We start from the raw sequence: 17,833 nt of genomic DNA, 5'->3' as shown, positions 1-17,833 counted from the left end.
CTCCTTTCTGATATTACCATTTTTCATCTTGTCCACTATTCGCTCAATATGGATCTTCATATTTTCAAATGCCACTTCCACATTCTTACAATAAGATGCATTCGTCTTCAAGAATTTTTGGAAATTCTCGTCAAGTTTTGTTGTCTTCTCAGATGGAGTAAATTGCAATTGCCATTTTTGATGTTGCCATTGAACCATTGAAACCTTTTGTATTTCTTGTGGTAATTGAGAAAGTTTCATAATTACTTCTTCCAAATGTTGAGAAATAATTTTATTTTGAATAAGCAAAGCATCATTTGATTCTAGCAACTCCTTCTAAATAGGATATCCTCTTTCACTGTTTAGCTCATTATCACTAGTAGCCATATTGTCGATGATTTCTGTAGCTTCCTTTGGAGTTTTCCATTTGATATTTCCTCCTGCTGAGGCGTCAAGCATCATCTTGGTTTGTGAACCAAGAATTCCAAGGAAGATTAGGACTACTTCCACTTCGTCAAATCCATGCGTGGGAGTCTTTCTTAATAAGCTTTTATATTTGTCCCATGCATGACCTAGTGATTCCTCCATGCCTTGCCTGAATGATGAAATTTCTTGCTTTCCTTTATTTACCTTTGATTGTGGAAAGTATTTGTTTAGGAACTTGGTCACCACTGCTTCCCACTCTATAAAGCTTCCTTCTGGAAAAGAATTTAACCAAAGCTTAGCGTTGCCTCCTAATGAGAATGGAAACAGGCTAAGTTTGATTGCTTCGTCCGGCACCCCATTTATTTTCACTGTATTGCAGATCTCATTAAAAGTTGTGAGGTGCTGATATGGGCTTTCGTGAGACAACCCATTAAATTGATTACTCTTCACCAGTTGGATTAATGCTGGTTTAACCTCCATGTTGGCTGCATTGACCCTCGGTCTTGCTATGCTATTAAAATGTTGAGGTCCAGCTATATTTGTGTAATCTGCAAGAGTTCTTCTGGCATTATTATTCTCCACATTTTCAGTGCTATGGTCAGAACCTTGTGGTGATGGTTGTAACAGAGTTTCCGGAGAAGGAAAAAGTTCTCTAGATGTACGGATTCTTCTCCTCCGTCTACTCTCGTCTAAACCTTCAAGAAGAGGTTCTGCAGTTTTCTTGCTCCTAGTTCGGATTGCTTCCTGCATACACAAACAAACAAATCCCTAGAAGAATTGGTTAGCACAAAAAGATATAAGAGAAGATATAAGATTCAGAGATAAAAAGATAAAAATAAAAAAAATAAAAACAGAAAACAGAAAAAATAAAAACAGAAAAATAAAATAAAATAAAATAAAAATAAAAATAAAACAAAACAAAATAAAATAAAATAAAATAAAAATAAAAACAAAAAAAATAGAAACAGAAATTCAATATTCAAAATTCAAAATTCAAGTCAAAGATAATCAATAATCACACAAATGAACTAGTTAAACCACGAGTCCCCAGCAACGGCGCCAAAAACTTGATGACAAATTTATGAACACCGAAAAACGGCACCACAATCTTGTTTAACAATCGGCAAGTGTGACCGAATCGTATCAAGTAATAAAACTCGGTAAGACCAAGTATCGTTCTCCCAAAGGACTCACGGCCTAGTTAGCTATATGATTTGTTGATTATTTAAGACTTGTTAACAATTGATTTTAGGTTTAAATGCATCTGACAATAATTAAACATGTATGCATGAATTTGATCAATGGAAAAGAGGAAAACAAACACTTTAATGAATTAAATGGATGAGTATGTTGTTGGGGTTATCAATTTCATCTTGTTCATTCTCATATACTTTAGGAATTCATCATTCTTTTCATCAATTGCTAATGCCACTCTCTAAATCACCTTGCAAGAAGGCCTATCCTTAATTACGAGTTCATACAATTCCTAGCATTCCTAGTAATTAGTTCTGAAGTGCAGGAGCTTAAAGGCAACCAATATGCTATTGGGAGAAATTCCCCGGATCTAGATTTCCCCGTACGTTCCCATATCGACAAAATCAATAATCATGGCAATGAATGAGTTAAACAAAGCAAGCATTAAGCAAAGAGGAAAATCCCTAACTAAAGATGAAAGAAAGCATGTATCTTAATATAAGATGTTAAAACACAAATTCCATATATGAGAGTTTCACAAGACTACATTGATTCCCCAACAATAATGCAAGGTTTAGTTCACCATATTCACGGTGAAACTAGATGAACAATAATGAATGAAAGAAAGATAGAACCCTAGAAAGATGAGGAGGTAGCCTTAGCATCCAAGATCTTCCTTCAAGGGGTGGAAAAGAGAGTGTTTGCTTCGTCTCAGCCAAAGATACAAACCCTAGGACCTCATAAAGCTTATATAATATTCTAAAATATACAGAAAATAAGGCCCAAGCCCAAAATAATGCCGCTCAGCGGTAAACTACCGCTCAGCGGTAAGTGCGTGAGTTGTTTTCCTCCCCTCAGCGGCCTTTTCACCCCTCAGCGGCCTTTTCACCCCTCAGCGGAGCCAACGTGGGTTTCTGAGTGCCACTCAGCGGTAAACTGTCGCTGAGTGGTAATTACGGCTTCTCCTTTTGCACTTTTTGATGTCTTTTCTGATTCCATCTCTATCCTTCTTCACTTCTTTCACCAAATTCACCTTAAAACCTGCATAAAACACTAAAATCAAGCATAAACCTGTCCAGCTCTCTTATTTCTAAAAATATAACCAAAAGCATGATTTCAAGCTAGTTTCTAAGTGTTAAAGGTTGCTTTTAGTATCAATTTTAAGCATGAAAAAAATAGTTTTTCAACTGTTATCATAACCAGCAGCTAGATTCATGGGAATGTGGCTTCTATGTGATGTGTTGGATTAAGACCATTATTCGAGGTGTCATTTGATGATAAATTTATCATCACCAAAAAACAGCGCCACAAACTTGTTTAACAATCGGCAAGTGTGACCGAATCGTATCAAGTAATAAAACAAGGTATGACCAAGTATCGTTTTCCCAAAGGAGTCACGGCCTAGTTTAGCTATGTGATTTGTTGATTATTTAAGACTTAAGAACAATTTAATTGTAGGTTTCAATGCAAGAGACAGTAATTAAATATGTATGCATGAATTTGATCAATGGAGAAAAACAGAATACAAACACTTCAATGAATTAGATGGATGAGTATGTTGTTGGGGTTATCAATTTCATCTTATCCACTCTCATATACTTTTAGGATTTCATCATTCTTATCATCAATGCTAATGCCGCTCTCTAAATCACCTTGCAAGAAGGCCTATCCTTAATTATGAGTTCATACAATTCCTAGCATTCCTAGTAATTAGTTCTTAAAGTGTAGGAGCTTAAAGGCAACCAATATGCTATTGGGAGAAATTCCCCGGATCTAGACTTCCCCATACGTTCCCATATCGACAAAATCAATAATCATGGCAATGAATGAGTTAAACAAAGCAAGCATTAAGCAAAGAGGAAAAACCCTAGCTAAAGATGAAAAAAAGCATATATCTTAATATAAGACATTAAAACAAATTCCATATATGAGAGTTTCACAAGACTACATTGATTCCCCAACAACAATACAAGGTTTAGTTCACCATGTTCATGGTGAAACTAGATGAACAATAATGAATGAAAGAAAGATAAAACCCTAGAAAGTGGAGGAGGTAGCCTCAGCATCCAAGATCTTCCTTCAAGGGGTGGAAAAGAGAGTGTTTGCTTCGTCTCCGCCAAAGATACAAACCCTAGGACGTCCTAAAGCTTATATACTGTTCTAAAAATACAGAAAATTAGGCTCAAGCCCAAAATAGTGCCGCTCAGCAGTAAACTACCGCTCAGCGGTAAGTGCGTGAGTTTTTTTCTTCCCTCAGCGGCCTTTTCACCCCTCAGCGGAGCCAACGTGGGTTCCTGAGTGCCGCTCAGCGGTAAACTGCCGCTGAGCGGTAACTTCGACTTCTCCTTTTGCACTTTTTGATGTCTTTTCTGATTCCATTTCTATCCTTCTTCACTTCTTTCACTAAATTCACCTTAAAACCTGCACAAAACACTGAAATCAAGCATAAACTTGTCCAGCTCTCTTATTTCTAAAAATATAACCAAAAGCATGATTTCAAGCTAGTTTCTAAGTGTTAAAGGTTGCTTTTAGTATCAATTTTAAGCATGAAAATAACAGTTTTTCAACTGTTATCATCATTACAGATGACTGGAATGAGGTAATGATGTATACCTTCAATACATTACAAATCAAATTCATCTTCAACATATATGAAGCCATAATGAATCTTTCTTGAATTTTGCAGCGCTTCAAGAGTACATCGCCTATTCTAGAGGACACAATTAAACAAATAAGGCAGGAGTGGACCGCTTATCTTCTACAAAGATGGAGTTAGGAATAGTTTTATTTCTTGTTGATCATTGTTTAGTTTTAGTTTAAGTTTTATGTTGATAGTTTTGGTAGTGGATTCAACTCCACATTAAGTAGAACTTTGTTTATATGAAACGCATATTTATATTATTGCAAAATTGTTCTGGGACATTTTTCTGCGTTTCAGGTGTGGTTTTATTGAAAAAATAAATTAATTTTTAAAAAAAAACGCCCAATAGACGTCGGTTAGTGCACAATCGGACGTCTATAGACGTCTGGCAGTGCACAAACGGACGTCCAACCCCCCAGCCCCTACCACAAACAATTCAACCATGTAGACGTCGGGGGAGGGAGGAGTCGGACGTCTATATGGATGTCCGAGGGTTCACATCGAACGTCTATATAGACGTCCAGCCTAACACAGCGGACGTCTATATAGACGTCCGGGCCGACACAGCGGACGTCTATATAGACGTCCGATGTAAACCCTCCGATGTTTGAGTAACGTCACCCACAAAGACGTCGGGGGAACGTCTGACGTCAAAAGGCCAAAAGAACGGACGTCTAAAGCTCTGCACTAGTGACTAGAAGATCCCAAAGTTGTCCAGAAGCAATAAGTCTAAGTGCGTATAAAGGCTTTGAAGAAAAGACATGCAGTAATGAACTGCTTGGACTAGGACCGTAGCAACTGTCTTTATTTGTAATTGATTTGAGTTGATCTCGTTTTGTAATAGGCTCTATTGTTAGTTTTCTTAATTTCATTGTAAAAGGCCATTCAAAGTCCAAGTGTCTTGGAAGAGTCCTTGGTACTCTTTCAACTCTTGGCAAAACTTTTCTTGTTTGTGTTTAAATTTTTGTGTCTTACGTTTAGGGGTGATTTAGGCTAAAAGGGATTAAACTCTAAGCCTTGTCACATTAGAGTCCGAAGAGTCTCGTCTTTTAGTGTTTAATTGTTGTGATTGTTTGTGAGTTGTGTCCTTTGATTTTAAAAGTGATTTTAGTTTAAAGGGTAACTAGTAGTAACCTAAGACATTTTTGGCAAGGCAAGACTTGGTACTTAAGCAGTCTTCATGACTCACCTCTCTTACCTGGGACTTGTCTAAGTGTGAATCTTGTATATCTTTTACACTAGAAAAACTTTTAGGAAACAAAGATGTCTTGTTATTCATATAGGTCTTCTAGGAATTTTAATTTTGATAAGCAATTTAGTTACAAAGACATCAAAAGAGAACATGATAAAGCTAGAAGGAAGTCTTGTTCATTTTATGAATTTGATAGGATTGAAGATGATTTGTATAAACAAGCTAGTGAAAATACCATTCTTTGGTGATGGTATAGGTGCATTAACATACCTAGCTTGGGAAAAGGAAATTGATGACATGCATTCATTCATGGTTAGAAAAAGTAAATCTGAATCCTTCTATTCTAGAGATAATGAATCTTATATTCTTAGTCTCTGCACTTCTAGTTTTGAAAAGCATGCAAGAGAGTGGTGGGATGATAGGCAATATCATGTTAAGATAGGTAGAAAATATCCCATTCATGAGTGGAATGAATTGAAAGCTTGTATGAGAAGAAAGTTTGTGCCTCGAGAAATTGAAAGAAACATAGAACTTATGAAAGAGCTTATTAGAGAAGGTGAGTCATTCATTCAAAATTTAAGTGGGTTCTCTCGTAGGGAAAGTGAGTTTCTAGAAAAACTTAAGAGGCTATGGGAAGAGACAAGCAAATATAGAATTAAGAGATTAAAAAGAGAAAAACAAAAGCAAGAAGTAAGAGAGAAAAGAGAAAAAGAGAGAAGAGAAATAGAAAGAAGAGAAGAGGAAGAACGAAATAGAAGAAAAGAGGAAGAAAGAGAGAAAAGAGAAAAAGAGAGAAGAGAAAAAGAAAGAAGAGAAGAGGAAGAACGAAATAGAAGAGAAGAGGAAGAAAGAGAAGAGAAAAGAAGAGAGAAAGAGAGAAAAGAAGCACAAAGAAGAGAAATGGAAGAAAAGAAAAAGCAATTAAGGGTAACATCTCCTACCCTAGAAGCTAGATTCTTAAGGGAAGGTTTTCTATCCTCTCACTTTTCTCCATTTATATTTGAATCTCCAAAATTTCACTTTTCTTTCAAAGAATTTGCCACTCAATCTTTAAAAATGTTATCACTTTCAACACATGCAAAGTCACAACTTGGGTTATGGTTACCTTAGTGGTTACCAATAACTCAAGATACAAATAAAATTTCTAATGAAGAAAGGTTTCTTTGTTATATTAAAATTAAAAATTTCAAAATTAAGAAACCTTCTTCTACACATATTATTTTATATATCTTATTTGGTCAAAGAAAACTAATTAGAGATATGTTTGATGCTTATTGCAGATGGATATTTGACCCAGGAGGAACCTTTGTGAAGCCAACAAAAATAAGTCTTCAGAAGCACCATCAGATTTGAGGACAAATCCTTTTCAAGGGGGAGGGGATGATAGGCGGGGCCCAAGCCTAATTAGTTTAGTGTAGTATTTCTTTTATTTTTTATTAAAGCATGTGTAAAAGGTGTTAGGCATGTGCTAGATAGGAGGGACTTTTAGTCCTATATATAGACATGTCACCACCTCTTGTAAGATACTTTTGAGAATAATGAATTAAACTTTCTGTAGAGAGAACTCCAGAATTTAATTCCCTTGAAAGTCAAGCTAGAGAATCCCAAAGGATCTCCTCTAGCCACCTTCCATTCACGCTTCATCTTTCATTTTCCATTTACACTTCAGAACTCTCTTACCTCCACGTAACCATTTGTTTCTCCCCTCTGCCTCAGCCACGTGAATTGATTACGCCATCGCTGCCACGCGAGCTTATTCCTCGCGAGTTTCCCTCAGCACAACACTACATCTTCATTTCGCGAAGGCTTCATCTACTTCACTCTCGAGATAGAGCTCTTACTCCACGAGTCACGTTGTCATCGCAGAACCTCACCTTTCTCGCCGATTAAAATCACCTTTCCACCGTTCAAATCCGCTTCCGTATCAAACCTTATGTTTTTCAACCGAACAATCCTCGAATCTATGGTTTGTTCATCGCTGTTCCTCTTCGACTCCAAAACCTAGGGTTCTTGAGTAAATCTGTTTCTTCCGCTGCTTCCCGGTTCTTCAGCTCGATCATGTCCAGATTTCACGACGTCTCCCGATTCAGCTCAAGCCTTCAGCTATCAAATGGTTTCCTTGGGATACAAACAAAGCCAATGAGATCATACTCTATTCATAAAGCACTATTCTACAGGTAAAATCACTCTATTACTTGTCTATGTGGATGATATGATTATTGTAGGAGATGATGAAACAGAAAAGTTGGCATTAAAAGATAAATTGGCAGCTCATTTTGAAATGAAAGACCTAGGAAAACTCAAATATTTTCTTGGAATAGAGGTTGCCTACTCCAAGAACGGAATTTTCATCTCCCAAAGGAAATATGTACTTGATCTCCTCAAAGAAAGAGGAAAGCTGGGATGTAGAACCTCAACAGTTCCTATAGAACAGAATCATAGAATTGGAAGTGAAGAAAGTGCTCCTATAGAGAAGGCCCAATATCAGAAATTGGTAGGAAAATTGATTTATCTATCACACACAAGACCAGACATTGCTTATGCTGTGAGTGTAGTGAGCCAATTTATGCATGATCCAAGAGAGAGACAAATGCAAGCAGTTGACAAAATTCTCTAATACTTGAAGTCAAGTCCAGGAAAGGGGTTATTATTCAAAAGGGAAAACACATTGACTATGAAGATATATACTGATGCGGACTATGAAGATTCTATTACTGACAGAAAATATACTTCTGAGTATTGTGTATTTCTTGGAGATAGTCTGGTAACATGGAGAAGCAAAAAGCAAGATAGAGTATCCGTTCTAGTGCAGGAGCTAAATTTCGAGCCCTTGCTCAAGGAATGTGTGAAGGACTCTGGATGAAAATCATTTTGGATGATCTTAAAGTCAAAGTGGAGAACCCGGTGCAACTACACTGTGACAATAAGTCTGCTATGAGCATAGCCCACAATCCAGTACAACATGACAAAACTAAACACATTGAAATTGACAGACATTTCATCAAAGATAATCTTGACAGAGGATTTGTGGTTACAACTCATGTTCCTACAAAACTTCAAATAGCAGATATTTTTACAAAAGGACTTCCTCCGGGTAGATTTCAAGATCTTGTAGGCAAGTTGAGAATGATTGATATTCATTTCCTAACTTGAGGGAGAGTGTTGTAATTAGAGAAAATATCTTTAGAATCTTCCTAATTAGAATATATAGATATATAATCTTTTATTTTATTTTGTTTTCCTAGTTTCCTTATTTCCTTTTTTAAGAGAATTAGATTATTACAAATAGAGGATATGATAATGTACTTTTTATGATTGAGAATAATAAATCAATCTTATTTTCAACTTTTATATATATATATATATATATATATATATATATATATTCCGTTACCGTACCTAATTAAAAAAAATTAAGTATTATTCATACTTATAATTAGTCAACGTAAAAATTTCACAAAACAAATTTAAGTAATAGATATATTTATTTGTTATTTCTATTTATAATATCTACTTATGTCAACTAAGTCAATTGAATATATCAAATATTACAAGAAAACCAAATTTTAAGGTGAATAAGGAAAAAGTTGAATTAAGAACACCTCAAATCCAAATTAAAAGGATTCTAAAACTGAGATAGAAGAAGAGGTAAAGATTAGAAGTATGTTTGTATTTATAGTATCAATAAGTCTACTAAGTGCTTAAGAGTGAGTGAGTCCAACCGTTTGTACAAACTTATTTGATAAGATGAGAACTAATTGTTGCCCCCATTGGGCCATTTCTTTCCAATTTCAACAAGCTATTTGAGCCAACGGGAATCTTAATAAAAATTTGTTTTCGGATAAAAATTAGTCGGCATTAACCCTTTGTTCACTTAAATGAATTTTGGGAGAGAGTGATTGAGGGAATTTGAAGATAAATTGTTTTGTTATTTATTTGAATGAATTTGGAGATAATTGAGAATAAATTTGAAAGTAATTTTTTCTAATCTATCACATAAATCAAATTTTACACTAATTCTTATCAAGTTTACTTTCAAATTCGCTCATAGGTACCTTTAAATTCACTAATTCTCTCAAATCTATTCTATCGTTGTTTCTCAAATAAATTCAAATGAACAAATAAGAAAGAAAAAACTTATGGACCACCTACTATAGTCTATACAAAATCAAAAGCTTGGCACGCCAGAATGTTGGAGAGAGGAATATCCAATTAAATCCCTTTTCCTCCTTTCCTTTTCGATCGTCGTGTTAAACACCGAAAAAAAAAAAAAGAGGAGATATGAGATAGGGTAAAATAATATCTGAACTAAAATGGTGGAATAAAGAAACGTCCCACCTACTTGCAGTTTCTCGATCTCCACTGTTTCAGTTCAACCAACTTTGACTTGTTTCTCCCCTTTGCCGTATTTGCTACACTGCGGTTCGGACCAACCACCGCGGAGGCTCAGATCTGGAATTGGAATGGTCGTATGAGCAGAGACGGTGTCGTTTCGATGGATCATCTCCTCGTGGCGTTGGGGGAGACGAAGGAGGAGAGGGAGGTTCGTATTAGGAGCCTATTCAATTTCTTCGACGCCGCCAACAACGGTTACCTGGACGTCGCTCAGATAGAGGCCGGTTTGTCGGCGCTGCAGATTCCGCCGGAGTACAAGTACGCCAGGGAGCTCTGCGACGTTTGTGACGCCAACAGCGATGGAAGAGTGGAGTACCACGAGTTCCGCCGCTACATGGACGACAAGGAGTTGGAGCTTTACCGCATCTTCCAAGCCATTGATGTTGAACACGATGGCACCATTATCCCTGAAGAGCTCTACGAAGCCCTTCTTAAAGCTGGTAGTGCTATTTATTTAGGTTTCCGAAGCCATTTCTGCTCCTCAAATGAAACTTCTTTTTATAATGGGTAACTTACTCTTCGGTGTAGGATTAAAAAATAGAAACTAAAAGGTAAAGTGAATTCAATTTACGTATTCAAATTTTATAATTATTAAGTTTCATTAAAAGCTGATAACTATAGTTGATTGATTTTACTTAAAAAAAAGTATTTTTTTTTATTTTCTTTTCATGGAAATGTTTACAGACTTTTAACCCCAAACAGTGAGTTAGTGCTGTCCAATAAGAATTTTGCAAAAACTAAACGTGTTTAGTTTATGTTTGTTAGAATCAATCAAGCTTGTTCATGAAAGCAAACATGAACAAAAACATAGAAGCTGTAGCTTTTCTGTTTAGTTGAGTTTTTATACTAAATTTTACTATTCAAATTTAATTTTACTGTAACTTATCTTACAAAATTAAGGTAATTTGAAATCAAATTTGGAACACAGCGAACGAGAGTTGAGGTAAGACATTGGCATTTGATGTTTTGGCTGGCTGATAACTTGTTTTTTATAAGGTAAATGTTTTTAATAACTTATTTTGACATCTTTACAACAAGTGGTAGTTTACGTACTAATAAAATAATGACTCATAAATAAAAATAATACATATAGTCTATTTTCAAAAAGTTATTAAAAAAAATTGTTAATCAATCATGGTTCCTGTTTTTAAGTAGGAAACAGATTTGTTGATTCAGTAATTGGAAAGAGGTTTGCTTACTTTTTTTACGGACAATTGTTGCCAATCAGAACGATTATGCATAAAGAATGTTAGAGTTAGAGAGACTTGAGATGTGTCTTTTTAATTGTGTCATTTGTACTTTTTAGTTTGGGTTCATTCTTTGGATCTGCATGATGCTTGAAATATGGGAAGGCTGGTTCAGTTTTTTTATGATGGATTCTGTAAAGTGTTTGTTACTTCTGTGCTTTCTTGGTTTTTGGTGTGCCATATTCTGCTCTAATATGTGTACTTTTAGTGGTTTTTGAAGATGGTTTTTTCATGTTCTTTATGCCTTTTTGCGGAAGCTTTTTCAGTGTTCTCTATTTCTCCCTAATAGCATTTATAATAAGCTTGTGCAGCTTCAATGCTCCAGGGATTGAAATGGATGATGAGGAGCTTGCTCGCTTTGTGGACCATGTTGATAAGGATAACAATGGAATTATCACTTTCGAAGAATGGAGAGATTTTCTTCTACTTTACCCTCATGAAGCAACTATTGAAAATATTTATCATCATTGGGAGAGGGTGTGCCTTGTTGACATTGGAGAGCAAGCTGTCATTCCTGAAGGCATCAGCAAACATGCGAACAGGAGCAAATACTTTCTTGCTGGTGGAGTAGCAGGAGGCATTTCTCGTACAGCAACTGCTCCTCTTGATCGTCTGAAGGTGGTTTTACAAGTTCAAACTGCACATGCTTCTATCATGCCAGCAGTGACGAAGATATTGAAGCAAGATGGTCTGTTAGGATTTTTCCGGGGTAATGGATTGAATATTGTGAAGGTAGCTCCAGAAAGTGCCATCAAATTTTATGCTTTTGAAATGCTGAAAAAGCTAATTGGTGAGGCTCAAGGCAGCAAGTCAGATATTGGTGCTGCTGGGAGGCTTTTTGCAGGTGGTACGGCTGGTGCAGTTGCACAGGCTGCTATCTATCCAATGGATCTCATTAAAACTAGGTTACAGACTTGTCCCTCTGAAGGTGGAAAGGTTCCAAAGCTGGGAACCCTTACAATGAATATATGGGTTCAAGAGGGACCTCGAGCTTTCTACAGAGGACTTGTTCCATCACTGCTTGGCATTATTCCCTATGCAGCCATTGATCTCACTGCTTATGATACTTTGAAAGATATGTCCAAGAGTTATATTCTTCAGGACAGTGGTATGTTATTACTGCAGCCACAAAATCTCCTGAATTGGCTGATTTTATAAACAGCTTCAATTTTTTTTACCATAGATTAACTCTTGAAAGTTTTTCTCCTTGGAGTGAGACCTTTTACTCTTTTTTCTCCTTCATAGAACCTGGTCCTCTAGTACAACTAGGATGTGGGACAATTTCTGGGGCTGTTGGAGCTACTTGTGTCTATCCACTGCAGGTTATTCGAACAAGGTATTTTTTTCGCTTGTCAGTATTACTGTTTCTTTGTTCTCCATCCCCAAAAGAATTGATGGGGTGAAGGATGGTATCAATCGCATTCTTTAAAGATGGTATTAATTTTTATCTTATGGATGTTCTTTATTGACAATCTTACATTACCATATTTCTCAGACTGCAGGCACAACCTTCCAACACTTCCGATGCGTACAAGGGGATGTTTGATGCGTTTCGGAGAACTTTTCAGCTTGAAGGCTTTATAGGTTTCTACAAGGGACTCTTTCCGAATCTCCTCAAAGTTGTGCCGGCTGTAAGCATTACTTATGTGGTCTATGAAAGTATGAAGAAGAAACTAGATCTGGATTAGAGTTTTTATGTACGGGTACCATCACAATATGTTTCCAGGCAACAAAAAAAGTCTGTTTTTAAGTATCAAGAATTCAGCTTAACCCTAGGCACAACGTACTTTTGGGTTGTGAACATTCACGTGGCAGGTAAATTTCATTCACTCCGTATACCATGTCTCGTGGTTTGAGTATTGTGTTGCTGAGGCAATTGTACTGATGATATTTTTTTTTGTAAGTCATGAATTGCTGATGATGACGATAAGAAGCTATATTAGAAAATCATTCATTCTGAGGATACCTTAAAACACGATATTGTAGTCAGAAGCTCAGAAAGTTTTTCTTCTTGTTTATGTGAACGTGTGATAGAGAACTAATGCTATATCATTCTTAGATGGAAAAGTACCTTGCCATAACTCGTGCCTAGAGATGGTTGAAAAAAAAAAACACCATCTGATGGCTGAAAGCATTTTGTAACACAAGCATGCGAAATACTGTATAAAACAATATTCTACGATGCGTTCTTCAGTCGAGCTCATCTTCTGGAAATTTAGAATTTACAGCTGTTTGAGCCAAATAATCAAAGGTACATAAAATATGTGTGGACGAAGAAACACAACAGAAATTATCATCATTCATACTATAGGAATCAGTTCAGACTTGTATCAAATGTTTAAATTAAATTACATACCCAACAATGCCTTCATTTTAACTTAAACTAATTTATTAAATGAGTCTATTTATTATGTATCGACGAATACTATCTACCATATTATATTTAATCATATTGTTATTTATTTATGAAAGCTCCCAAAAAAAATGAAAATTTTTATACCTTACAGTTATGTAGGTGGGCATTGTGTTGCTTTGGTATTCCTCAGCGACATCCCACAATTCCATTAATCTCAAAACAATAACTCCACAATCATACTTACATCAAACAAAGTCCAAAATACAAATAATGTTATTTAACATATCAATGAAACAATAAAATTTTTTATTTGCAGAAATAAGCATTAAAAACTTACAAGTTTGGTTGGCTTGGAGTGTGCAAGTGTTGTACCAGCAATGTAGTTGACCTGGTTGTGCCTGAAGTCCTCACTTATTTTGTCTTTGCTACCACTGCAGTTTCTGCACCATGAGTTTTACAAAAAATGGTTCCTTGGACATGAAATTGTATATAAATGGCATAATAATTGTGTCAAAAGAACTAAACCAGTAAAATGGTCAAAAAAATTAGAAAAAAACTTCATACTTTCCACCCAAAAATGTCATCAACCACTAAATCTTCTACACAACTTCAACCCACACTAAACCATACCTTGAAAGGGTCCGGCGACACTCCGGCGATGCTCCGGCGGCCACCACAAGGGTCCGGAACAGGGAAGGAAGCGGGTGGGAGGAATCAAGACTCAAAACGCACCCTTAGTTGGCTGGGTCGGAGGGAAGACGATGCCGTCTTTGTTTCGTCTGCGAACGTCGGAGCTACGGCGACCCTCAATCGGAACTGGCTGGCTGGGTGGAAGAAATACGACAATGTTCAACGTTTTCCGTAATCCTACCGAACGTCGGAACTCCGGCGGCACTCCAGCAGCTCTCCGTTGGACCTTTCTATCTAGGGTTCGACTCTCTCTCTCTCAAGCTTCTCTTCTCTCTCTACGAATCTCCCAATTTTAAATTCTGAAAACTGAAATTGAAACCGGCAAACTTGAAACCCCTTCTGCACTCCCTTTCCACGTCATTTAACATTTTCAATTAATTATCCACGTGAACCAGTAACATTTTGACACCTGTCCCGTGTCAAAATGTTGTCAAAACCTGTTGTTAAAGTATCATTTCCCAACTTGTTTTCATCGTTTCCCTCTTTTACACTAACTATACCTAAACTATGTTGTTACAAATACTATTAAGTTATTCGGTCCATGACGTTTGTTTAATACTTCATTCTATCTTCTGAAACCAAAAAATAATAATTTTTTATTTTAACAACATATATTATTCATTATATGTGAACATATTTTTCCAATTAAGTATTTATTTTGAAAGTTAATATAAGGATGTGTAACATCCCAAAATATAGTAATTACCATAATCAGAATTAATTACATTAATCATATAAAACAGTGCAGTCTTACAAATCTGAACGAGCGTCAAAATGCCGAACGGCATAATCATGCAGAAATAACGAACGCTTATACAAGCAAGAGTTCAGGGACGAACGGTCTTACAAAACTATAACCGAACGTTCGAAATAACATTAATAAAGCTAACTACAGACACCCGCGACCGCTCTAAGGCTCGGCTTTAACTTCTACATCCACCAGGTTAGCGTCTTCCAAATTTTCTTCTTCTAGCACTTCTTCAAGTGACGCACCTCCATCTGCTCACATCCACACGGATGATCATTGCAATGACAGGACGAACGTACATATACAAGGCGACAACACAAGGAAACGAAAGGGTAAGCTTATATAATTTAAATTATACATCAACACATACAATAAACATATCATTTCACACAAGCACATAGTTTTAACATGTAACATCATGTAACTCTCTATATATATATATAAGTAAGACGACCGTCCGGACTGTATGATATGTGTAGCTACAGGCGTCCTCGCACCCGAGTGGTGTAGTAGCCGGGATATACCTAATCAGCTGCCACTCGAGGTTAGTCCGTTCTTACGTCGCCCATGTTAACTTATGGACTAAGGACCTCCTGCCATTCCCACACATGAACTACTCCCCTCTACGTGAGGATGAGTGTCACGGAATATCAGGATGGACCAAGCCTGGCTTAGCTTATCCACAGTCATACTTTACCAAATTTAACATTCAAATATATATAAGAGACGTTCCTCCATGGAACGCTCGTTCAAATCCCATACTCATAGAATCACTCAATATAGTGTTCGCATGGTAAGATCTTATAATTTATCATCATTCTCATATTTAACTTTAAGAGCATAAAAGGACGAACGTTCAGTCCTTTGAAGAATTTAGGACGAACGTTCAATTAAAGTAATGGATGGACGAACGTGACTCTCTGTTTGGTCAGTTAAATGTACTGACTCTATTGAAGGTAATGATACTTAGAAATTTCATAATAAAGAAGATATGGGACCAGATTCAATGTACCAAGGATGGTCAATAATACTTAGAATTTTCTTTGTAAAATTTTATATATAAAGAACCGATGTCAGTAATTGAACGAACGTAAGAGGATGAATACTGTAATATTTGAACGAACGCTATTTACATTCGTTAATGAATCAAAGATAAGGACGAGCGTTCAATATAAGACCGAACACTTCATTAAAACGAACCCTTAGGTAGACGACCAAGAATCAATCTTGACGAACGCTTAGAATAAGTCCGAGCGCTCTTTAGGACGAACGCTTGATTTAACACCAAACGTTGTTTAGGACGAACGTTCGGTATCAGACCGAACGCTATTAAGGACGAACGCTTGGTATACGACCGAGCGCTCTTTAGAACGAACGCTCGGTATAAGACCGAACGTTTCTTAATTCAATATTATTTAATTTAAAGCATACTACAACTCTATGCTGAGCCGAACGCTCAAACATAGTAATTCAATGAAGGCGCTCGTTCTCAAACCGAACTCTTTCCAAATGAAAGAATTCTACTCTAAGTCTTTGTCAGGGAAACCGAACGGTATAAGACCGTACGATGACGAACGTAATTTATCATAGAGAGAATTATCATATTCAGATTTTTTTCCAACTATCTTAACTTTTCATTTTTCATAAGATTCATACTTCATAACTTCACATCCAATATTAATCTACAGATCTTATAGAATTTATCGCATTAATAACTCATACATTACATTAATCATCCATCTTCCATACATATCAAACCAACATGCGGATCAACCAAATAAGAATTCATATTCATCCATACAATCAGTACTCGTTCATGCATACTCAAACAGCCCACATACATATCTTCATAACATTCTTTCATACAACACACAAGTATAAATTAAACATATAAGCTTCCCTTACCTGGATAGCAGTGTATTCCCAAAGAGCAAGATTTAGTGCTTCCTCTAACAAATTCCTACCCTCGGGTTTCGCTCAACAGTTTCCACTTAATCTAAAACACCAGAAATTGTAATAACTCAGACCTAGTACCCATGCATGCAACCAGAACTAGGGTTCGCATGAAACCAAAAGGACGAAAGCTTAGCAATGAGGACTTACCAGTTCCGTTCCAAATTCTGTTCGGATCAAAATGATGCTCACGTCTCCAGGAACGTTTCTACAGTTCTGAAACGTGATCGGAGAAGGGAATGATGAGTTACAGTAGAGAGAAGGTGAACTGGTTCTAGAGAGAAGTTGGAGAAAATGAAAGGTTTGGTTCTGAGGAAGAAGAAGAGTGCGTGCAGGTGAGAGAGCGTTTTTCGAAACTCAGTTTTGTTAATTTCCACGCCCAAACGAACGAGCGTCTCCTCTGCTGACACCTGCACTCTCACTTCTGACTTCCGAAACTTCTACGTGACAAGTGGCGCTCATGCATGCAGCGTTTAGTGCGTTTTTAATGCACTGAACGTGTGGCGCGGTGCATTTATGGAAGCAGTCAGGTGACTCAGCAGTGAAATAAATGACAGATTTGACAGTAATCATGGTTTAACTTTCCGAGACCTCACATTCCACTTATCTACAAAAATTTTCGACCTCGAAAATTAAAGACTCACCCGGAAATAGATTAGGGTATAAGTCCTTCATGGCGCTCTCAACTTCCCACGTTGAATCACCAGTCTTAGCGTCCCACACCATCTTCACCAAACGAACGTCCTTGCCTTTATAGTACTTGGTGTGGCTATCTTCTATACGGACTGGATGCAGCTCCAACGTTCGGTCTGGACGAAGCTGAACGTCCTCCAACTCCAGTACATGTGATGGATTCGCTATATACTTCCGAAGTTGAGAAACGTGGAAAACTGGGTGAAGGTTTGATAGTTGAGGCGGCAATGCAAGCTCGTACGCTACTGGTCCGATCTTCCTCAGAATCTGGTATGGTCCAATGAATTTGGGAGACAGCTTCTTTGGACGAACGACTCGG

The 17,833-nt window shown here is 36.8% G+C and overlaps 1 protein-coding gene across 1 annotated transcript; it reads left to right on the top strand.

The window, feature by feature from the left end:
* Positions 1-9,523: 9,523 nt before the first annotated feature.
* On the top strand, positions 9,524-13,092 carry LOC124847447 (calcium-dependent mitochondrial ATP-magnesium/phosphate carrier protein 3-like). The gene is made up of 4 exons (XM_047324939.2): positions 9,524-10,267; positions 11,400-12,182; positions 12,320-12,410; positions 12,570-13,092. The coding sequence occupies exons 1-4, from the start codon at positions 9,904-9,906 to the stop codon at positions 12,760-12,762; spliced, it is 1,431 nt and encodes a 476-aa protein (XP_047180895.1). The 5' UTR covers positions 9,524-9,903; the 3' UTR covers positions 12,763-13,092.
* The last annotated feature ends 4,741 nt before the right edge of the window (positions 13,093-17,833 follow it).

Source organism: Vigna umbellata, chromosome 2, assembly GCF_029865625.1.
Source record: "Vigna umbellata cultivar VRB3 chromosome 2, Vumbellata_1.0, whole genome shotgun sequence".
In the NCBI taxonomy this organism is placed as follows: Eukaryota; Viridiplantae; Streptophyta; class Magnoliopsida; order Fabales; family Fabaceae; genus Vigna; species Vigna umbellata.
The sequence above is the reverse complement of the archived record's forward strand: the minus strand, read 5'-3'. Positions and strand labels throughout refer to the sequence as shown.